This window comes from Haliaeetus leucocephalus, unplaced genomic scaffold (genome assembly GCF_000737465.1).
Source record: "Haliaeetus leucocephalus isolate CR32 unplaced genomic scaffold, Haliaeetus_leucocephalus-4.0 Scaffold201, whole genome shotgun sequence".
NCBI classification, from domain to species: Eukaryota; Metazoa; Chordata; class Aves; order Accipitriformes; family Accipitridae; genus Haliaeetus; species Haliaeetus leucocephalus.
This window is the reverse complement of record NW_010972637.1, coordinates 14,834-37,105: the sequence shown is the minus strand read 5'-3', so window position 1 is coordinate 37,105 and position 22,272 is coordinate 14,834. Positions and strand designations below refer to the sequence as shown.

General features: G+C 38.2%; 1 protein-coding gene across 2 annotated transcripts in view; it reads right to left on the bottom strand.

The window, feature by feature from the left end:
* LOC104830848 (cyclin-G-associated kinase-like) overlaps positions 1-22,272 on the bottom strand; it is a 46,486-nt gene that overhangs the window by 11,147 nt on the left and 13,067 nt on the right. Inside the window, exons 7-16 of one of the 2 annotated variants that reach the window (XM_010566018.1) lie at positions 21,279-21,401; positions 17,959-18,092; positions 16,515-16,709; positions 15,344-15,461; positions 12,802-12,881; positions 12,258-12,451; positions 10,184-10,342; positions 8,916-9,386; positions 6,742-6,912; positions 207-341 (exon numbers count right to left, since the gene is read on the bottom strand). In XM_010566018.1, the coding sequence (XP_010564320.1) occupies positions 207-341; positions 6,742-6,912; positions 8,916-9,386; positions 10,184-10,342; positions 12,258-12,451; positions 12,802-12,881; positions 15,344-15,461; positions 16,515-16,709; positions 17,959-18,092; positions 21,279-21,401 (1,780 nt within the window). Of the gene's footprint in view, positions 1-206; positions 342-6,741; positions 6,913-8,915; positions 9,390-10,183; positions 10,343-12,257; positions 12,452-12,801; positions 12,882-15,343; positions 15,462-16,514; positions 16,710-17,958; positions 18,093-21,278; positions 21,402-22,272 lie in introns of both variants that reach the window. The other variant, XM_010566019.1, reaches the window with a different exon arrangement.

Genomic DNA, 22,272 nt, shown 5'->3' with positions numbered 1-22,272 from the left:
ACTATTTGGCTCCTCTACCTTGAACTTATTCTGGAAAAACTACACAAGTGCCTTACTGAAGGGGTATTTAAACACAAGAGCATAGACTCCTTTAAGCAAAGCAGCAAAAATGCATGAAGACATGTTGAGCAGTTTCAGGTGATTAAACTGACCAGGTTTGGAGTATTCCTTATTCCCTCTAATAGAAGAATTTAATTTCATAATACCTTCAAAAAGAGGCTTCAACTGTGGTGATGCTACATTGCTGGTTGCTGAGGAATCTGCCCAAGAATCCCATCCACCCAAGAGATCTGGGTGGCTTGTAGAAGATGGTATTTTAGGTGGCTCTGGTGTCAGATTCCCTACAGAAGAAAAGAGAAAAACCCAACCCCTTTTGATTATTCTTTTAAGAAAACCATCACAATAATGGATCTTTTGCCAATACCAATAGAACATTGTCAGCTACAATGCCCAACTACATGGCTTGCTTAAATTTCTCCATAACACAGTCATGCAGTCTTAAACAGGACTCAGAAGGGTTTTACCACTGGAATTCCTTCATTTGTATTTGACATATCCCATGCACTTCATAGAGAAGATACTTTCATGCACAGGCAATGCCACGAATTTAACAGCTTAAGTCTCCTGGACAAAAGGACTAGCTAAGGGATGGCTTCAGGGCACACTGTTCCTGACAACACAGCAGGTAACCAGAAAGCAGCAGTGCTTCATGAAAAGGTGCTCCATATCACTCAGCAGTCTGGGTGCTACACAGGTGGAGCCAGGTCACTTCAAACTGCAGGTTTGCCTACCCCAGGCCTCATGTGACAAAGGGAGCTGGAGTTCTTAACAAACTAATAGCCCTTTTAGGTTCAACACATGAATGAATGCATGCAATTAAAGAGCAGGATACAGGAAGAGTGATCCTTTCTGGGAAAAGATTGAGAAACAGTAGCTCCACGGATAAAAGCTGCTTTTCTATGTGCAAAGCAAAGACACCATGCCAATTGAAAACAGATAATGAAACAGTCACATTCAAAAGGATGCAAGTGTGCTTCCACTAACTTCTAGAAATTGTCACATCCAACATAAGGTTACAACTGCAACCCCTGACGCTTGCAAATGATTCCCCCCTTTCTCACTCATACACAGTATGAGGTGAGCCATCCTCAGAATGAGAGGTTGTAGGTATGGAACACTCAAAGCTGCATGCCAGCTGAGCATTCCCTTTGAGCACAGCTTGTAGAGACAGTGAAGCAGGACAGCTTTTGAATGTAACAACCCCTTCAATGTTATGACAACAGTCTGTGCTATAGAGAGAGGTGATATTTCAGCAAAACCAGTATGTTTAGAGGTACTCTAAGACATTTCGAAGACCTAGAGTTTGGAAAGCTAACCCAACCATCCTTACAAAAATAGTGACATTTTGATACTTTGGATGTTTTGACTGCTACATCATGGCTTTTCACTTCTCTCAGCTTCTCAAATTCACATGCTGAATATTGATACCAAATCAAAGAAGGTCTTTTATCCTATTTGAGGAAATAATTTGAAGCAAATTAAATATCCCCTCCACAACCTCAATCCACTAGTTCTATTTATACTATATCTAGTAGATCTAAGTAGATCTTACACTTGCAAAGAGAGCATATCAAATACTCTGCAACAAATGTCTGACAAGAGCCTGTATTACAGCAGAGTCATCTCTGCTGCACGTGAAGGAAAGCATCAGAATAAAATGCATGAAGTAGCCACCAACATCTTCTGAAGGTGTAGTACAGTTTTCAGCCATTTCTTCAGACTTAAGCCTCATGTCCCTGCCTCTGAAACCATGGGAGAAACACTACGTATTTGCCTCAGTACTCAGGACCCCAGCTATCTGCTACACAGCAGTGTCACTGGCTATAAACGTCAAAGTATCCAAAAGCATCTATTCACCAGTTTAGAAATTTGCTGTACTGTATGCCACTCCCAAATGTTAAGTGGGTCTTGAATTAATATTAGTATTGATTTTTAAGCTAGAAATAATTGTGGCTTATGATCTCTGCTATTACAAGATTTTTACAGGGGCATGAAGAAATTTACCACCACTTACGGAATTAACTATGATAAAACCAAGCTGAGAGAAGTAAGAATAAAATAAACTACAGCTGAATGCGTCTGAAAGATTGAGAACACACTATGTGAATCAGGTGTTTTACAACTCCTGGTTTAAGAGCAGTCAAGTTCATCACCTCCCCCACCCTGAAGAAAGCAAGGAGTAGCCTACTGCTATGTACAGCAGTAAATTCGCTATGAATAGTGCAAGCTCACATACATCCACTACACTTTTACCATAAAAATCTGAAACAATGGAGTACAACATGCAGTACCCTGAACAGATAAAATGTTCCTCCTGGAACTGTTTATTCTTATGCTATGTTCTTTCTGGTTGTACAACTTGGGCATTACAATAGATTTTAACATCAAGAAATAGCATTACCGACATGATACTCTGACTTCTACATATTCTGAAGAGGTATGACAAGATCACATGTTGAATCCCTTATTTTTGTAACCTGGCACAATGGAGTTCATACAGACACTTAAGGTAAAGGAGCAGAAAGGGTAAAACATGAAGCATAGCTAAATATTCCAAAAGTTGAAGCAATTGAGATCATGGGCAAGCAGATCCATACCTGCTTGTCCCTTTAGTTCTTCTTTAATGTGCATATTTATAATCCTTAGCCATACAACAGTAAAGCACTGGAGGTCAGGGCATAATTCTTTACTAACACCGCTCAAATCAAGCTAAGATGTAAGAATAAGTTGGTGGTAATCAGATCACACTTTCCAGCTTCCCAAAGTAAGAGACCTGCATTTTACTATATCCCGCATGCAACTTCACATTAGGTTTAACTTGTCATCTCTACAGGAATTCCTTTAATCACAGAAGACAACAGGACTTCCTGTGAACCAAGAGGCTGGTTTAGTATGACAGAAGGTTTTTTAACCTTGTCTAAAGCCTGACAGAGAATGCAGTCATCACAGAAACTAACTTCTACTCAGGAGAAGACTACATTGGTCACTCAGTTTCTTTTGATCACGTTCCACATCTCCTGCTATCTTTTGCTCAGATCAGTTCATTCTCACACAGGGAAATACATTCCTGACTTGACTTGCATTAGAGATGACTTGCTACTTGCATACCCCAATTCTGTTCTCAAAAATTCTCACTGAACAGATAACTACTAAGGAAAAATGGATACTTCTCCAGCTACAGATGATAGCTTGTGTTTGCAAGTGTGGCCACTTTAGAAAGATTATCAATTCTGGAGTGAACAGTCAACCCACCTACTAGCTTCTCTGCCAAATTACTAGAGCTTTTTGCAGAAAATTATATTACCCTGTTAATATAGTGCTGTTTAGCAGCAACTGCTCAACATTTTCATATTACAGGACAGAACGCTTTAACAGACCAGATATTCTTTAAGAACTACCTTTTCTACAAATTGAAATTACATTTTAAAACTCCTGTTTTAAATTTTAAGCCACATGGAGAAATACAAGCCTAAAATTCTAATTCTTGAATTTGTGTTCACTGAAACAGCTTTTCTCCTGGTATCTATAGACATTTAGTACTTGTTTACTACCAAAGAAAGCTTATCCGTCACTAAAATTTAATTCTAGACACTTATTACTGCTCCAACAGTAGATTCAGCATATCTCATTGCTGCAGTTTATTTTGAATGAACACCAACATTACTACCAATTTATTTTTAGTGAGTTTAAAATTGTTTCTCACTTTAATGACCTCATGTTTGCACTTTCTTCTGCTTGCTCAACACAATTCTTCCAAATATGTCATTTGAGAACACACTCTCATTTGCCTTTGTTCTCTAGTTACTAGTTATCATGTCCTTTCACTCACACTCATTCATATTAAAAGTATTATAGCTGTTAATATTCCTAACTTCCTTGTGAAAAACTGATATCTGTGACTGGATGGAATTCTAAAAGCTCAAATACATAGAAAACCTGTCATTCGAAAGGTAAACATAAAGGAGCATGAAATGTTATCCCAATTCCTCCACTTACAAAGGGTTTTTAAAGCCTGCATAGCAACAGTGAAATATTGGGAAATCACTGTGTAACAGTAGACTGAAGAGAAGATGGGTCCATTTTAAGTGCCTTTTCCCTACGTTGACAGAAAGCTCCAAAAATCACATTAAAATAGCAGGTACACTAATGCATTTACCAGGGTGCAAGTTATCAACCAAAATCAGACAGAGTAAGCATAAAACAATAAGCATTGAAGTCAGATGTCAGAATACTTTTTCTTTTTCTTCTGTACTTGCTCAAATGTTACTAGCGGCTGAACACTGACCGTGGTCTCCTTGAGGTTGCACGTAAACATTTAGAGGGCAGATAAACTCACATTTAACTATTTTTCCAACTTAAATTAAGGGTTCTCTGTCATGTGGGGATTGGAGCACCTCTGATATGAGGACAGGCTGAGGGTGCTGGTATTGTTTAACCTGGAGAAGAGAAGACCTGGAGGTGGGCAATCTTATCAATGTATATAAATACTTAATGGGAAGAAATAAAGAAGACTGAGCCAGACTCTTCTCAGTGCTGCCCAGTGGAAGGACAAGAGGCAACGGGCATAAACTGAAACATAGGAAACTCCATTTAAACATAAGAAGTTTTTGCTCTAAGAGTAGTCAAACACTGGCACAGGTAGCCCATAGAGGTTGTAAAGTCTGCATGCTCAGAAATAATAAAAATCAGCAATGACAAGGTCCTCAGCAGCCTGCTCTACTTGACCCTGCTTTGAGCAGTTCAACTAGATAATCTCCAGAGGTCCCTGCCTCTGGAGTGAGACAGATTTTGACTGAGATGATGCTCCATGGATCAGTATTGATCAAATCTTCTACTGAGCATAAGAAAATTATCATCTGTTTGGTAACCTCATACAGTGACATTAATAGCGTCACACCTAAAAGTGGCATAAAACTGGCAACTATACAAGTATATAGTAACAGCTGTATGTTTTAGTTGTATCTATAGGACAGAACAAAAATGTTGCAAAGAAAGCAGCAAGTGGGATCTTCTCAGTAGAATCAGCCACAGTTGGAATATAATGCTTAAATACATGGCAGAGAGGGCAATCAGCTGGCCAGCCTCTTATTTCAAGGAGGAAGCCCTCATTTCAGCCAAGCAAATACTGCATCTTTTTTATCCAGTTTCTCTGTAGCTTACACTTGGACTACATCACTCAGAGGCAAGGTCAACTAGATTGACTGTCCAACAAGAAGGGGCAATTCAAAACCATATGCAATAAGCTCTGGGAAGATAACACTCTTGGATTCAGTGTGAGGAATGTGATACCACCATTTCTAACTACCTCCAATTTATAAGTGAGGGTCTTCAGCAGTGGCCTTTGGAAGGAGTGGCCTGGGCTGCTCCATGCTGGGCACATCCAGCTCCAACAGACTCACTGCAGGACACAGCCGAGCCCCTCAGCCCAGATGGTGGTGCTTCTGGGAAAACGTATGTAAGAAATGGTAAAAACTGTACAGCAGCTGTTAAAGGAGTAAGAAAAGTGTGAGAGAAACAGCCCTGCAGACACTAAAGTCAATGGAGAAGGATGAGGTGTGCCAGGTGCCAGAGCAGAGATTCCCCTGCAGCCCATGGAGAAGACCACAGTGGAGCAAATATCCACACTGCAGCCCATGGAGGACCCCACGCAGGTGGGCATGCCCTGGATGAAGCCACAGCCCATGGAGAGAAGCCCACACAGCAGCAGGTTTCTGGCAGGAGCTGCAGCTGCCAGGGGACCCACACTGGAGTAGTCTGTTCCTGAAGGACTGTACCCTATGGAGACCCATGTTCTTGAAAGACTGTATCCCATGGGAAGCAGCTATGCAGGAGCAGGGTAACTGTGGGGGGATGAAAGAGCAGCAGAGAAGAGCTGTAACAGACTGACCAGAACTCTAATCCCTATGGAGAGGACCCATGCTTTTCTCTGAAAGTCAGATTTAAAAAGCAACACTTCTGGCTCTACCATCCCAACATTTTTGCAAGGGTATGTTTCTTTTTAAAGAATGAGCATGCTTAGAAGCTCTATTTAGTAACACTTTGGAAATAAGGTGCTTAGGATGGAGATATGGGAAGACCGAACATATCACAAAGCTTTTTGTTTAAAGAGTAATAGATTTTAAAATAAATGCATGAGGAAAAGACTTCATCAAGAATACATCAGAGAAATTAAATGAAACAAATAAGATTAGAGTATTACATAATGTACTCTGTAAGTATATTACCAGAATGCATTCAGGTCAAGAAGGTCCAAGCTAGCCTCAGCTTGCATTTTAAGAACTGGCTATACTATTAACTTGGCTTGCTGATTTCTTTTCCAAGGCTTCCAGAAAATCTTTAAAATCTGAATACAATCAAAATAGCATTCTGCCATCTAGAAAGTAAGTTTGCAGGTGTTTGCGTACCCTCAGTTCCAAGAGCTCTCAGAAGAAGCTCCAGCTCCTAACAGAAGGTTAGCAATGCTAGAAATCCTCTCGCATCATAAATATTAGCATGACATTATACAGCGAACCCTTGCTACTTGGTACATTTGTATCTGCGTTCCCAGAAAACGGAGCTAATTAAAACAGCAGTCACAACAAGTGGATCTATTAAGACACTAATCCACCTTGACTAAGCTGAAAGACAAATTCACAGAGTAGCAGAAACTGTTGAGAAACATAACACCAGAAGCACACTTACCTAAATTTAAGAAATCTGAGCTGGAAGAAGGTGGAAGTGAATTGTGTGTGGAAGGAACTGTACTAGCTGTAGATGTTGAGCTTGGGTTAAGAAAGTCCCCAAAGAGGTCTGGACCAGACAGGGCTTGATTCTCTGAACCTGATGACATTGTGAATGGGTCAAAAGGATCAGCTAAAAAAGAAGCAGAAAACAAAATTACGACAAATTTTAGAATAAACACAGTTGAAAAAGCCTTACTCCTCTGGGGGCACAAAAAGTAGAATTCATATTGGTAAATGCAGCAGCCTTCTGAGAATTTTTCATGGCAAAGAGTCACCATCTGTCCCTTCTTCTAGACATCTGTATTTTCATGTTGGTACAAAAAGTATTTCAGCCACACACAACATGAAAAGCTATGTCTCCAAACACAAATCCTTACCAGGGATGCATACATTCAATAACATTGTTAATTTCACCCATGTAAGACACACCTTAAATTTGAGTGATCATCCACATCCAAAACCGAATTACACTTGTTAAAGGCTCTATAATGCCAAACTATCAAAGAATTTAAACAAACAGACTATTAAACTACTAAAAAGGATATTAAGTAAAACATTCATACTACCACTGTGACTTGAAGGCATTGGTGACTCTGGGGCAGAAAGTGCGTCAACTCAAGAATGAAAACCAACAGAAGCAAGGCTTTCAACAGGTCTCTAGTGATCACAACTAAGAAAAAAAACTAATTGGAAGCGTATTTATAGTCAGCATGGGGTAACATGTGACAGTCAGCTGGAATCAGAGCTCAAGCTCTTCCCGCTTCTGCTGCCCTCTAGCGTCAAAATCCTCAAGAGCCCACGGACTCCTGCCAGATTCACTCAGAAGCTGACGAGAAGGAATAATCCTGCCATAGTGCCCTAGCACATCCTGAGGTGATGACCACATTGTACAGGACTTGATAACACTTCAAAAAACAAACCCTGGAATCTCATCAAGCTATCTTACTATAGCATCACACACATCATACACAAAACCTCAAGTACAAGTTTTGATGTGCAAACTGAAAAATACAACAGTAGCCAAATATTCTCACTTCTGCAATTATCTTTCTCTTACCCAATTCAAAGGTAGAATGAGATACATACAGGAGTACTCCCCAGGTGTTTTATGAAGTAGATAAGAAATGCATAGTTAAAGAAAAAAAAAATAAAGCTTCTCCTTTATGTAAAAACGGTAAATTAAGTGATTCCTTATTGACCACAGTAACAAAATTCAATACTGACTTGCTTCAAAAGAAAAATATTTGAAATAATCTAAATGTTCTACAAAAACACTTCCCAGCTGTATGTAGATTAAAACTTTTAGTCCAAATAAATTATCTTTGTGCAAATAAGCTAAACCTTGTAACATTTTCCCAGATTATTTGACTAATATTCCCCAAAATCTTACTGTTAACTTCAGGCAGAGAATTGCTATTCCCAAAAGTTTAGTCATGTGACAGAGCTAACTGTCCATTGGTAAGAGGAACAGAACCTCTAAACTAAAACGTTTTGTTTTAAATACCAAGTAGATGGCAGTATAACATTCTCCTTCCTTCAGGGTACAGACCTGCCAACATCATCAGTAAAACCAGCAAGAAAACACCTTTTAGCAGTACCATTATCCTACTTGTTTGAACAGTAATCTACAGGATTTCCAGTTGCCTAGCAGTCTTACATGATTAACACTCAAAAATCCCACACGGATGTTTGACCTAAGCAGCACAGCTCTGTACCACATCTAATGGTATTGCTTTACGTAAAGTGCAAGGAAGCAGTAAGTTATCTTGCTAAGGCATAAAATTGTAGTAAGTTATTTACACATGGTTTTAGAAAATGATCTAGCATGTAACATTTGTAGGGGAAAGCTATGGATTCTTCAAGAATACTGAACCTCCTTTAAATTAAAAATTTGATACTTTTCTGTTTACATGGTTTAAAACTAATAGGATATTGGCAACATAACAAAATACCTGGATAATATACAGCAATTTCTCTCTTTCATGCAGTAAAAACACATATTCTATGCAGATTCTTGCTATACACCAACATGTCTTCAGTGTACAGATCAAAACATGGTGCTCAGAAGCACAATGCAAGCAGCAGTTTTCATCTGCAGGCCAGTCAAAGAGTACTGATGTTAAATTTATGTACCTGAAGACATGGCTGCTGTTGAAGATGTACCCTGAGTAGCAGCTGGACACTGACTGCTGAAAAAGAAATCCGCTCCTTGTCCAAGAAGATCTCCAGTGGGCTCTTCTGAAATCTGTGATGCATTACCCACAAATAGATTGTTCAACAAGTCTGCATTACTTGATGAAGAGTTTATTTCTGAGATAGGTTGTTTCTGTTCTGGTGAAATATCAGAGTCTAGTCCCAGTAAGTCTACATTCTCTTCAGGAAGAGATTTTTGTAGCAGTGCAGATGGAGCTTCAAAATTGGCTTCAAAAAGCAACTCTCCTTCTGGAGTAATAGAGTCTTTTTCATCAACAATTACTGCACTTTCTTCACCTGGAAATGTAGGGAATTCCTCATCTGATGGATCACTCTCCTCCCTGTCATCATATAGTTGAACACGATCATTTTTAGATGAACTGTCGTCTATTACACTTTCTGGACTTTTTCCTTCTTGAATAAAAAGAAATAACAGCTTTAGATTACCAGGATTCTTCTGCCAACTAGGAAAAAACAGACTTATATGGTGAGATCATATGAAATCAATCCTTAATTAATCAAAGCTCACAAAAGAACTGATGAAAAAAAGAACTACTAACTATTGCCTACCACCTCTTTGTACAGGGCAGGCAAAGGACAGCTCACTACCCCACTTGCCACTCTGCAAGGGCAGGTATTACAAATTTTTCCAAAATGAGACTGACTTGGACATTCACCTCAGGACATCAAATCACTTACGACTTAGAGGATCACTTAGTAACTGCCACTCCACTTGATGACAGCATTCAATGACAGCACAAGCAGTTACTGACATTTTTGCCAACAAAGCAGAACCCAAAAAAATGACCTACACACGCACTATAAAGTTACATTTTCTCAGTCCTTACGTACTGATCTGGACCCCACTGGCTAGTCTGCTTTGTTTCCTCTGTTCCTCGCCAGCCTAAGTGGGGCTGTAGGAATGTAAAGGCTTCCTTGCAGATCTTTAAGGTTAGGATTTTTTCAGAAAGAGAAAAATTTAGCTCAGCATTTAAGTTACACACAATACAAAAAAACATTACTTGGTGCTTATCCAAATGAAGCAGAATGACCACTCATTAACCAGCAAAGCTCATTCTTTAAATAGTTTTTTCTCATAGTCTGGTGAAATAGTGACTTTTGCTACATAAGAAGGCTTAGGCACTCATTGGAAGGTGTGCAAGGCAACAAACATACAACAAATAGTTACTTCAGAGGAAAACCTGTACCTTTCCAGTCCAGAGAATGAAAGAAGTTATTTGCATCAGTACTACTGCTATGTGGGGATTCTGTATCAGTAGGTACACCTTCTGAAGACTGCTCCAGCTGGAATGCTTCTGCTTCATATTGTGCAGTCGAACCTGGTTGTCTAGGCAGCTCTGGTTTCCCTATAAAATAGATTTTAAGCCAGAACCCTTAGAGAAAAACTTCTAAAACACAATCCTGGTCAGAGCAGCTGGTATTTGACTTGCAGACTGACTGCTATAGCAAGACAACTGTATCTAAGTACCTATTACTGTACAAAGGCAAATTCCCATCCTCACCCCCCCCCATTTGAAATTAGCATTATTAACTTTGTTTCAACTGCAAAAGCTGGTAAGACCCTATCTTCAACTATAACATTAAATTAAATCAGACTCACAGCAAAACACTCAAAAATTCTATTTACATTTGTAGGAAAATGTAATTAACACCTCAATTGTACCAACCATCCCCTAAAATACGCAAGAGCTACAAACAACAGCTGCAATAAGGAACAGAACATCAGCATTCTGTAGCAAATGAGCTACAGAAAAAAACCATAGTATAAAGCCAGAGAAGAACACGGAGTTGTTAAACGTCTCAAAGGAGTTAAGTAATACACTGTGTGCTGCGATTAACCACTTCTTATATTTCTTATTTTACTAGGATCAGAAATCAAGTGACTCTTGTGTAAGACTGAGTTTGGCTGAGTTACCTACTGCTATATCATCTCTCAAACAGGAGGCTTCCTCAAGGCAAATAAGACAACCCCCTAAATTATTAAGTGTTCATCCACCGTTTGAAAAGAATGGGATGAATGCTTGGGAGAAAGCTACTTGTCTAAATCTAAATACCAAACTGGCAGAGCACTTTTTCACCCTCCTTCCATGTACTCAGTTGTAGCTTACAGAGATGCTGAAAAAATAGTCTGTCTCAGAAAATAGACATGAAGATTCTGATTAATGAAATACTGAAAATCCAATTTTAATTAGGCAAGTTTTATAACACCAGTTCACAGCACTTCCTCTTGCCCTATTCCCTTCCCACCAGCTTCAAGAAACATTTTCAATGGAACTTGAAACTCTTACATTTCATTTATTAATCAGAAAATGCAAGCGACTTAAAAAAAAAATAGAGTAATTTTTACAGATCCTTATTATCAATGAAACACCTTAACTTTAGTGGGCTAAGACTTGTGTTCACAGTAAGATTTTTCAAATCTGTATAAACTAAGTGAAATAGAAAATGACCGAAATCATAATACAAAGTAAACATACTCTGCTTAAAAACAAAACAAAACCAAACACAAAGACAGCAGCAACTACCTTGTATCAAAAAAAATGTAATTAAGATGTACCATATCAAGAGCAGAGAGTGAGATCTCATGTATGGTGTACTAAAATCACCACAATAATCTCCATCATGCTTTTTATTCTGGAAGCACAGAGAAGGCTTAAGAGCCTTAATGAAAATGTCAAAGCTAACTACTGATACCAGGAGAAGAAGATACTGAATAGCATTAACTGGAATTAATGCAGGCATCTACAGACGAAGCACAGAATACATAGTATTAAAAAAATTAAATGTCTGCTGGATCACATTAGGAAAAGTTGAAAAATTGAATTACAACATTACTTGGCTATATATAAAAAGGACCTCGATTAAACCATTTTTAGTTAAGACCATTTGTGAAGAATGCTCAGATATTTTAAGTGAAGTGATAATGGTGCCAGTTTAGGCAAATATAGCTCTTTCAAGACATTTTGCCTACAAATCCTGGCTGTCACAATCCTGTTTGCTAAAATCCCTGCAAAGAGCATATTCATGGCTTTAAAGCAAGCAAATGTAATGACAGTGGAGGTAAGACAAGGATAATTATAATCCATTATTGAAGGATAATTTATACTCCTTCATATAATGCAAATTTTTAAGTGATATTTACAAAAAACACCTTTTAAATTTCTTTCTCTTAAAGGAATGTCAGAAATTAAACAAAAGCCTCAAACACTAAGTACATTAGAAATGTTATCACGTTCTCTAGTTTTTTAGTAGATTCATTACCAAATTTTGATAAAATCTCTTGTTGTTCCTCACGGGTGGAGAAAAGGATCTTGGGATTCAGTCCCTTTATATTCATGTTATCCCACGGTGGCTGTTCACAGCTAGGTCTGTCTCTGGGCTCCACCTCTACTTCCAGATTGACTTGAAATAAATCAGGATATTTTTCCTGTATGTCACAGGCATCCAGATCATATCTGCAAAGATGCATACAAGTAGATTCTTGATATTGATGGCTAACTAGATTAGACTCACTGCAGTCCAAGACAAACTTTAAAACAATTAGTATAAGGCTTAAAACGTGCTGTATTTGTTTATTTTTTTCCATATATTTTAAACAGGTGGTATTTTGGTACTGAAATTTTTTGTGTCATGAACAAAACCTTCAGTTTCCTTGAGGTGAGAAAACAAAAGGATCTTAGAGCAATCAAAGGCAGCTACTTCCTACACTGACTATATTTCCTCCCCCCACCATATGTTGGTTTGGCAGGTCAAACAGTTTCAAAGAAAACTTCTTCGAGTCTCCTACAAAAGGGTGTCAACATACTTGGCAAATTTCACTGTGGTGGCATTTCGGGGCACAAAACCTGTATGGAACTGAATCTGAAACATCTTCATTGAAGCCATCTGTTGAAAACAAGAAATACAGGGTAACTGCATAAATCCACATGAACAGTATGCACAGTGTTCTGCCTTATTAATATAACGCAAAGTATTTGCAGCATTAAAATATTTTAAAGTGCTTGTTTTGCTACCATTTCAGTTTAACTCCATGTATACTTTATCATGAGAGATTTAAATGCAGTTTAAGACTGAATGCAGATAAATTTATTACTACCAGAAACGAACCACAAGACCTTGAACCAGATATATCTCATCATTAATCTCCGACTATTAGTCTGTTAAATATTTCCAGACCCTGTTAAAGATGCTGAAACTGCATGACCTTGATTACTTTTCCAAGTAACATACACTCATACACTAATCAAGAGATGTCACATATAAAGGAGTCCATTCAGAACAGTTTTAAATGTAGCACATTTAAAAGGACACTTTACAAGACATGCAAAGATTTCTTTTTCCTGTGCAACTTCAAGTCAACCACGCATGCCAGACAAAATTATAGGGCTTTTCCAACCTGATTCACTGTAACTCTTCAACTTTCCCAACTCTTTCTTCTGCTGACAGAAAACCTACTTCCCCATGCCTGATCAGCATGTGAGAGTCCAGAAAACGCTACTATAGTAAGATTCATGTAGCTCCTGGTCTTGCACAAATCCAAATTACAGCAAACTGGTAAATCTACAATGTATTTGTTCCCTGGCTTTAGCTACAACACATGTGGAACAGTCTTGTGAGTCCTTACAAAGCAAGTCATACAGTAATAGTCCAATAAATATGATATAATAAAATTCAATTATGAAAGCTTTCCTTGTAAATAAGCATTTATTAAACATCATAACCAGAAGTCAAGTAACATGCACAGCATTGCCAGCAGGCTGAGGGAGGTGATCTTTCCCCTCTACCCAGCACTGGTGAGGCTGCATTTGACATCCTGTACCCAGTGCTGGGCTCCTCAGTACAAGAGGGACATGGACATACTGGAGAGAGTTTCTCTGATCCATCCATCTCCACTCTGAACTACATGTGAAAACCTGAACACCCTATTAAATCAGTTTTCTTAATCCCTTGCTATGCAAGGCATTTCCTAGAGGATAAACTAAATCCTCTCAAATTAACCGTGAGCAAGTGGGAGACATTCACAATGCCCAGCTCTAGGCACTTTACAGCAATATTGAAACATGGTAGTTGATCTCCATTAGAGTTCTGCAGAGAGCTTCGGGGGCAATTTAGAGTGCATAAAACTAAGGACACATTGAATATATTTCCATTAAAGCTCCAAACCAGGATCATCACAAACACTCTTGATGTTTCATGTCATAGCAGATGGATGAGAAAATTCTCACCTTTTCCAATCAGTGAATAAATGCCAGAGAAACCACATCAAAGAAACCCTATCATCAGTGAAATGGAGATTGCACAAAGAGTATAAGCTAACCTTGGCTGAATTTTCCCCAGTTGTATGCCTTCTTCACTGATGACCGTGAACCATACACTAGTTATTTTTGTGCATTACAGAATCATTTCACTGAGCTTTCAGTTTTAGGGTATTCTAGAAGATCTGGCCCATAGCACCCTGGGGACACTAAGAAAGTCTTGAGCCTCTGCAATTTGACAAGATTTGATACTCATCTTTCTACATACAAAGTAGAAAAAACATAGGGAAAACCATTTGTTTCAGTAATAGTAGATACATATGAATATGCTTGTTTGCCCCAAATGTATGGAAACTGTCTGAAGAACATCTGGATCAACTTTCACAATGCTCCAAGTTATCCTAAACTTTGCACTATCTTCCTATCTTTTACATGGACCTCCAAGTTTAACTTGGGTTATTCATCGGGGAAAAAAAAAAAAGCTTCTTTTTTAGAAATTTGAAGATAGTCTTCATCAGCAACTTTTCTGTGATCTTGCAATACATTTGCATACATAGGTGAATTAAAAAAGGAAATATGCATTCTCCCTCAGAGAACAAAGACCCGTAAGAAAATCAGCTATAAAAACTCTACCTAGCTCTAGAAACAGGGTACAAAACCAAATGGATTTTTCTAGCCTGTTTTGTAAACGCAGTCCCCTGGAATTCCACTTTTCTACTGAGTGTATTTTTCCTTAGGTTGCAATTTGTGTGTATGGAATTAAAAACTTCTGGCTTATTGTGCAACTTAACAGATAATAATCACTGCCTCAAAAAACTGGCTAGAGGCTTTCCATGCAAATATAATAAGTCACTACTAAAGTAATTTCCAGAAATGCTTACCAAAGCATCTACATGCAGAGCATTAAGACTGGATATACTTACTAGGCTTGAAAAGGCTGAATTCCCAAGCACATGAAAAAATCACATATTTCTTTGAACAAAGAATAGCAAATAAAGCCATGTACTTAATGAGATCACAAATACAAGTATGATACAAAACTGCAACAAGAAAAAGCAAATCTTCCATGTAGGCTCTTAAATTTATCATTACCTTGGCTTGTAGTCTGCCTCCTAGTGTTGACCTGGCATGATAGATCACAATGAGAACATCTCCCTGGACTGTTATACCTAGTGGAATTACTGCTTTCCCATCTTCAATTTTAAACTCCCTGAAGAAAAAACATATAACCACAGTTAAGTTAATCTAAAAAAAAAAAAAAAGCTTACTACCTTATGTTTAGTTGGGTTTCTCCAAGGCCTTCAATATCAACCCATAAAAATCTGCTTCAAGTTCTTACTTAGAGAGAAGGAATTTGCTCTGAATGATCAAAACTTAAAAGCTGCTCTAAAAATAACAAGACTAACTAACAGTTGCCTACAGCAGAGCAACAGACATATTTAGACCCATAGTTCTCAAATTAAATATGGGAGAAACATGTCTTCAAGTTGCTGCTGGGAAATGCAAGAGACAGGATATCCTGAAGAAAGCTGTTCCAAAGAAAGGTGCAGAAAGAAACCGTAGCTGCACTGCTGTGGTATGTTAGGACTCCCACCAAGGGACAGTGTGGTAGAGAAAAAAAAAGGAAAATGTTATTATAACACCCCCCAGATGTTTCTCTTCCTGCTCTCTTCAAAGTCATTAAACTCCTTACAGGGCTTGGATTTATAGGAAAGCTAGAAGGACTTCAGTATTCTCTCACCTTTCCTCTGTCTGCAACTATCTACACCTAGCATTACTAGTACCATTTCCAATTCCTCTGCTGTATTATAACAGCAGACACCAGAGCCGTACAGGGGCTAATAAGCACTCCCTTTACAGTTACCATGCCTGTGGGATCCTTACTGTTTCTGTGACTGAGACGTGATGTTCAGTTCAGTACCTGTACATGAGGAATCAATCTTCCCAGTTTACACCACATCGAGTGAAAGAGGGTCTTGCTCACCTCTGCCTCCCAGTGGCCACTGTGCCACCCCACCATCATCCCCACTTTCTGCAGGAACAGATCCAAGCTGCCATTATAACCATGTTGTCTTTTCCCCATGATTTACCTTCCAAGATCAGTTAAAACGGGAGAGAGGAGCTGTTCTGTACATTAAAGAAGCTTTCTGCTCAACTGGCACATGCAAAATCATGCTTTCTCCCCACCGTAAGGACTTCATATTTAAGTTAGTACAGAAAAAAATAATGTGCTGTTTCAGAGCAAATCACAACCTGTACTTACTTCATTTTGTCATATTCCTGGGAAGTAGTGGTTACTCTCTCATCTCCCACATAAACTTCACAAAAAGGCCTGCAGCCATTACGCTGCTTACTGAAAAGAGGAACAGGAGTCATGACGATTGATCTGACAAGGATGGGCTTGCTGTGAGGAATAATGGGTTCTTCAGCCATCATGTCACACATGTATTCAATGTATCTGCCAAAACCAAACATATTCATTTAGCCAGAGAACCAAATTCTAAAAATGAGTTAACAGGTAGGTGACTTCTATTCATATCCAGCCACTGAGCAGTGACAAGCGCTAATAATAAACACTGGGAACACTTAGCAGCACTTCCAGTAAATGGATTTTCAAATCTGATAGAATTTCACAAAGAGGAAAATGAAATAGAAACATGGAGAAATATTTACGATCCCTAGCCAGCCTCTCAATTTAAGGACAGCAACACAGTTTCTGTACGAAAGCCTCATGGCTGCATCACAACAGAAAAATATACTGCCCAGAAAATTGAATACAGCACTGCATATGAACTTATCTGCACCTGTGTCCCACCTTCCAGACAGCTCCAGACGTTGCCTTAGGTTGGTAGCTTTACATACATTAACTTGTAGAACAAACTAGTCACTCTTTCCAAAGGCCTTAAAATGCCAAACTAGGAGAACTATTTATTTTGTATCTTACACTTAATGGATAAAAGTTGCACAGCAGTTCTGGAGCTACTAACTCAAAGGCTTTAAGTTTATCTTCATCAATAAAAGTTATATTTAGAGGACCCATTAAATATACTCAAAATAAATCTGTACAACAGCATAATCCATCATTTATACTTAACTACTCCTTACTTCTCACCTTTCTGTATCTAATCCTTCTTGTAGGAAACACCCTTACTACCAGTGTCACTTGTTACTGATGCTTCATTTTTATAAGATCTATCAAATTAAATCAAATATTCAGTTTAAAACATTTGTCAAAGTATATGAAAGTCACCTCTGCATGCACTCCTTTAAAAAGCAGAAGGCATTCTTACCTAAACAGAAATCATTACTGGTCTTTTCACAGAACTTGCAGTGTTCTGACATAGAGAATGAAGCCTATTGTAATAAATTTTTAAAATATGGAATAAGTCTTACACATGTGGAAGAGGATTTTATACTTAAGAGCATTCAAAAGCACTACATACCCTTGTTTTCATTCCTAACATTTCTTCACTACAGGTCATATTCAACTCACTTTGAGAAGAAGATCATGAGTAACTTAAGGGCTCACAGAATTCAGAACTACTTTCTCTACTCATGATACATCTATTTTTCCAAGTATTTTGCTGTTTGAACACAGACACTATTGAAATAATTTATCTTCCTAAAAAGCATCCTGCAAAAATAGTAGCATATTCATAACTGCATAACTACTTGCTTCAACAGTACCCTACAGACTGATACTGTACCTTTTATGAGAAGGCCAAATGCCAGGAGGACAGCGTTTCATACTGAACATATAAACTGCAGCTTCAGCAGTAGTGAAGAGACGACAGAAACACAGAAAAGAACAAACTACAACAGCAGACGCTGCTCTTCCATCCTACAAAAAAAAGCGTAACTTTGTTATTAAACCTAGTGGAAAAAGCATAACAGAAGTTACTGAAGAATATGCTATCTCCTTATTTAATGTTAATGAAATCCAAGGTCTAGTGCGATCATTAGATTTGAAGTTTGTATCTGAATGTGAAATGTTTTCATTCAATTTCCACACAATACAAAAGATACTACATATTATCTGCTTGCTCAAATGTGAGTAATTGCTTTACTTTAACACTGTTTGAAATTTTCAATTGACATTTACTACCTTATTGTCTCTAATATCCATTTTTAAGTTTGTTTCCTGGCTGCTACCTGAAACACCAGTTCAGTGCTATTTTTGGCTGATAACCATGGACTTCTGCTACAAGAGAAGTCCTAAGATTCAGAACAACTAAGCCACACTGAACACTTTAGTCTTCTGACTAAGACTGCCTGAGATTTGTGGCAAGCTGTTAAACTAAGAGAAGGAAATTAAAACAATGAACCTCTTTCTGCAGGGACCACAGCTACACGCATCCCACACTCATCCCTACACTACAGAAGACTGAAGATTCAGAAGAGGTAATGGTTGACAGAACAGAATCTCTCAAGTTTTTTAACAGGCATTTCCTTCAAAGCCAGGCTTCTACTCTTACCATTACATAGATCAATGAAAAGGTCTGCCAGCTCCATAACAGTGAGATCTTTAAAGAGCAGTTCAACAAATCAATATTATTACTGCTGGTGTAACTAGCAAGCCCAATGATTTCCAGAAGTCACTGAACTAGTCTATGATTCTGTGGGCTGGACCCTGCCTTTCAGTTAAATTTCACACAGATGAAACAAAACCATGGTCCCACCCTGAGAGCCTACACTTAGGACAAAACATTAATGAATACAAGGGAAGAATGGACCAATACTGATCAGCACAACAAGCAGTGACCTATGTACACTCGCATTACAAAGCCACTTCCACATTAAAGCACTATACCAAGGGGAGAAAAGTCATTGTACAAAGATGTCAGCAAACAAGTCACAGCAAACCCTTTGCAACCATGGCATGAAGTCAGAGGACAACTTTACAAGACTTTAAAGACTACTTTACAACCAGAAATACAGCATTCAAAATAAAGAATATCTTATTCATTAGTAAACAAATCTGATGACAGAACCTTGCACTTCAGAAAGAAGTTTGATAAGTTGAGAATGAGAGCAAAAGAAACACTCCCATACAGAAATGAGATGGTAAGATCTCGGCTACCAAAATAAACAATCCTCAGGCATAAACAATCATTATTGGAAAAAGCTAGATTTTGAGCATAAGTTTTGTCCCAAAGTCTCAAAAAACTAGAGGAGTTGTGTCTAAATTATTTTGAAAAGAAATAACCTTCATAAAATAAATAAAACATAACTTTTCCTTGTGTGTGCATAATTATCTTAACTTGGTTCATTTAAACACAGGTCAAATAAAGCTACCTGAAGGAACACTTAAGCACACTGAAAGAGCTGCAGCATAGCCAGTTGCAAGTCTCTTTGCCATTAAGTTCTTAAAGCTGTGCAACTTTTCAAGGATGACGATCACTGCATGGCCCCAAATAATTACACAGAACAAAGTGTTATTGCAGATGTCAAGGAGCTACTCCAGCCTCTGGCATATGTGCTACAGTGTGACAGTATCAGCAGAACAGGATACCAGTTAAAAACAGATCCCCATCATTGCCAGTCCAAAAAGACTTAACTGTAGCTAAAGCACGGAGCTGCCATTTAAATCTTGTTTTCCACTGCTTGTTCTCAACTGGATCACTCAAATTACAATGTAAAAATTTAGCAATTCACTGCATTATTGCAAACCTCCACAGTAAAGATCAGAAAAACAGGAAGCCCTACCTGGTTCTGAATCCCAGCCATCTAGAGGCAGTTTCGCCATTACAAGAAGCAACTCTTATGTTTTGTTATCCAAGAAAGTGCATTAGACTAAAAAAATTCTCTCTCTACCAGACAAAGCATTCTTTTTAACCTAGATTTCCTAGCTTTTAAATCTACAAAAATTTCCAGCTAGATGAATCCAAGACACATATTGCAGCTATCATTAATTTCTAGTAGTTCTGGTATATGCTCCTCACATCACATCTGGCATGCAGCCATATATACACAAGCTTACCTCACACCTGAAGAAAAGGAATGAGTTAGGTACCTTAAAGGAAACACTTCAAGGGAAAGATCTTACAAAAACTGGGGCTAATTCTTCCCATCTGCTTCTTACCTACTTGACCAATCATGTGATACCAAGATACTTAAGTATCACTTTAATATAGAATTGTATCCCTAACCTCACAGCTGCACTGAAAATCCCATCAGTTTTCAGGAGCTGGCATTAACTGATTTTTTCCTCATAAAACTCTGTTTAAGGAAGTACACTTTGCTAGATTAACAAGTCTTTAGATTCCGATAGTGATATTCCATATAGACTGCTATACCATATGAAAGGACTGGTTTTGAATGCTTTCCAGCAGCATCATACACATTGTAACAACTGTCATGTTTATCTTTTTACTGCAGGAAAAGAATGTCAAAATTTTGCACGCAATTCTCTTACACAAACATAACAGTAACCTCATGCTTTCAAGTCTTGAGCATAGTAACTATTCTTTAAATTCATTCCTCTCCCCTCACCCCCTTTGGACATGAGGTGGCTCTTTGAGAGTTTTACTGCTTTGGGGGGTTATATCAAGGTTAATGATACATTAGAGAACAGTGAAAGTTACATAGCAACCTGCCACCAGCAAAAGCAAGTGCCACCAAAAGTCTATCATAGTCAGTTTCTGCAATTCTGCAGATACAGATTACATTCGAAATGGACAGTAGTAGGAAATGCAGTGTATACCCAGCTGTCACTCAGAAAACATGAACAAAAAATAGAGCAAACACTGAAATAGTAGAGCAGATTCTTTCTCCCAAAGGCTACTTTGCCTTAATCCCTCCTATATACTGCCTTCCATGCTACATGCAAGTAAGCAAAGGCTACACTACCCTACTAATTTGCGGAAGGAGAAAATTTATGCAAATAACTTTGCTAAGGATGGAATTGCCCCCAAGCCTCACAGTAAAGGAAGCCAGTAATATTCACAAACTGAGTGGATACTAGCATCCTTATTCACAATTTAAAGCTGGATTGAGCAAAGCACTTCAACTTAAACCAACTTCTTACAAGGCAGTGCACAATGCAAACATTTTTCTGGTCTTGTTTCAGCCATAAATGCATGTTCTTGCATATGCTATAAAGATTCTGAAGATTTGGTGCTCGTCTTGCTGGCCAGCCACATTCAGAAACCTGCAATGAGAGACAGTAGAGGTGAGAAATGAGATTAAGTAATCACACACATTTGCACAGCATAAGCTGTGTATATGAGGCAATTTTACACCTTAATGCCACCTTCAGGTAGAAATTATGCAAGATGCTCAAGAAAAGTAGTCTCACCACTGTATAGTGTGAAGTGCAATAAAACTCCAGTCCTGTCTGCAGTCTGCTGCACTAGAAGTAACAACTCAGATTACTACCTGAAATTTTCTTAGAGCAAGGAATAAAGTAAAACAGCTTTCAACTTATTTGTGCACATATTCTTAAGCAAAAAAAAAAAACCCAACAAACAGGAAGACTTGGTTTGCTTTTACATTTGTCCTTTATTCAAAGAGCCTCTTCAGTTAAGTAATATTCCTTCTGCAATAAGTGCTACAAAACACTACTGAATAATCAGCTTCACTGCTGAGAGTCTAGATTCTTAAAATCAGCTGTCCAGTAAGAATGCAGTATATGAAACCTGATCCTTGAGCACATGCAACGCCAAAAGATTAGATGTTTCCTTGGTCACATCTAACAAACAACTTATAAAGCAAGCTTTTTCTATTTCTTTTTAGCCGGGACCACAACTGCTGAATGTGGAAGACCAAATTTTGCTATCAGCAACGTGTTTTCTTACCCAGATAAAAAAGTTCAAGGGTTACTCTGAGATGAATTACCTGCATCAACTGAGTATCACAAAAAATTCTCAGTGAGATTGTTTTTGTGCAAAGCTCAGGAAAAAAGGCTGAAAGAAACGGTCTGGCATACAAAGTCTCCTACAGCTGTTCACTGTATTCTAGTATTTTAATTAAAAAAGAGGACAGTTTCAGAAAGCATCACTTGAGAGATTTAAATTGTACAT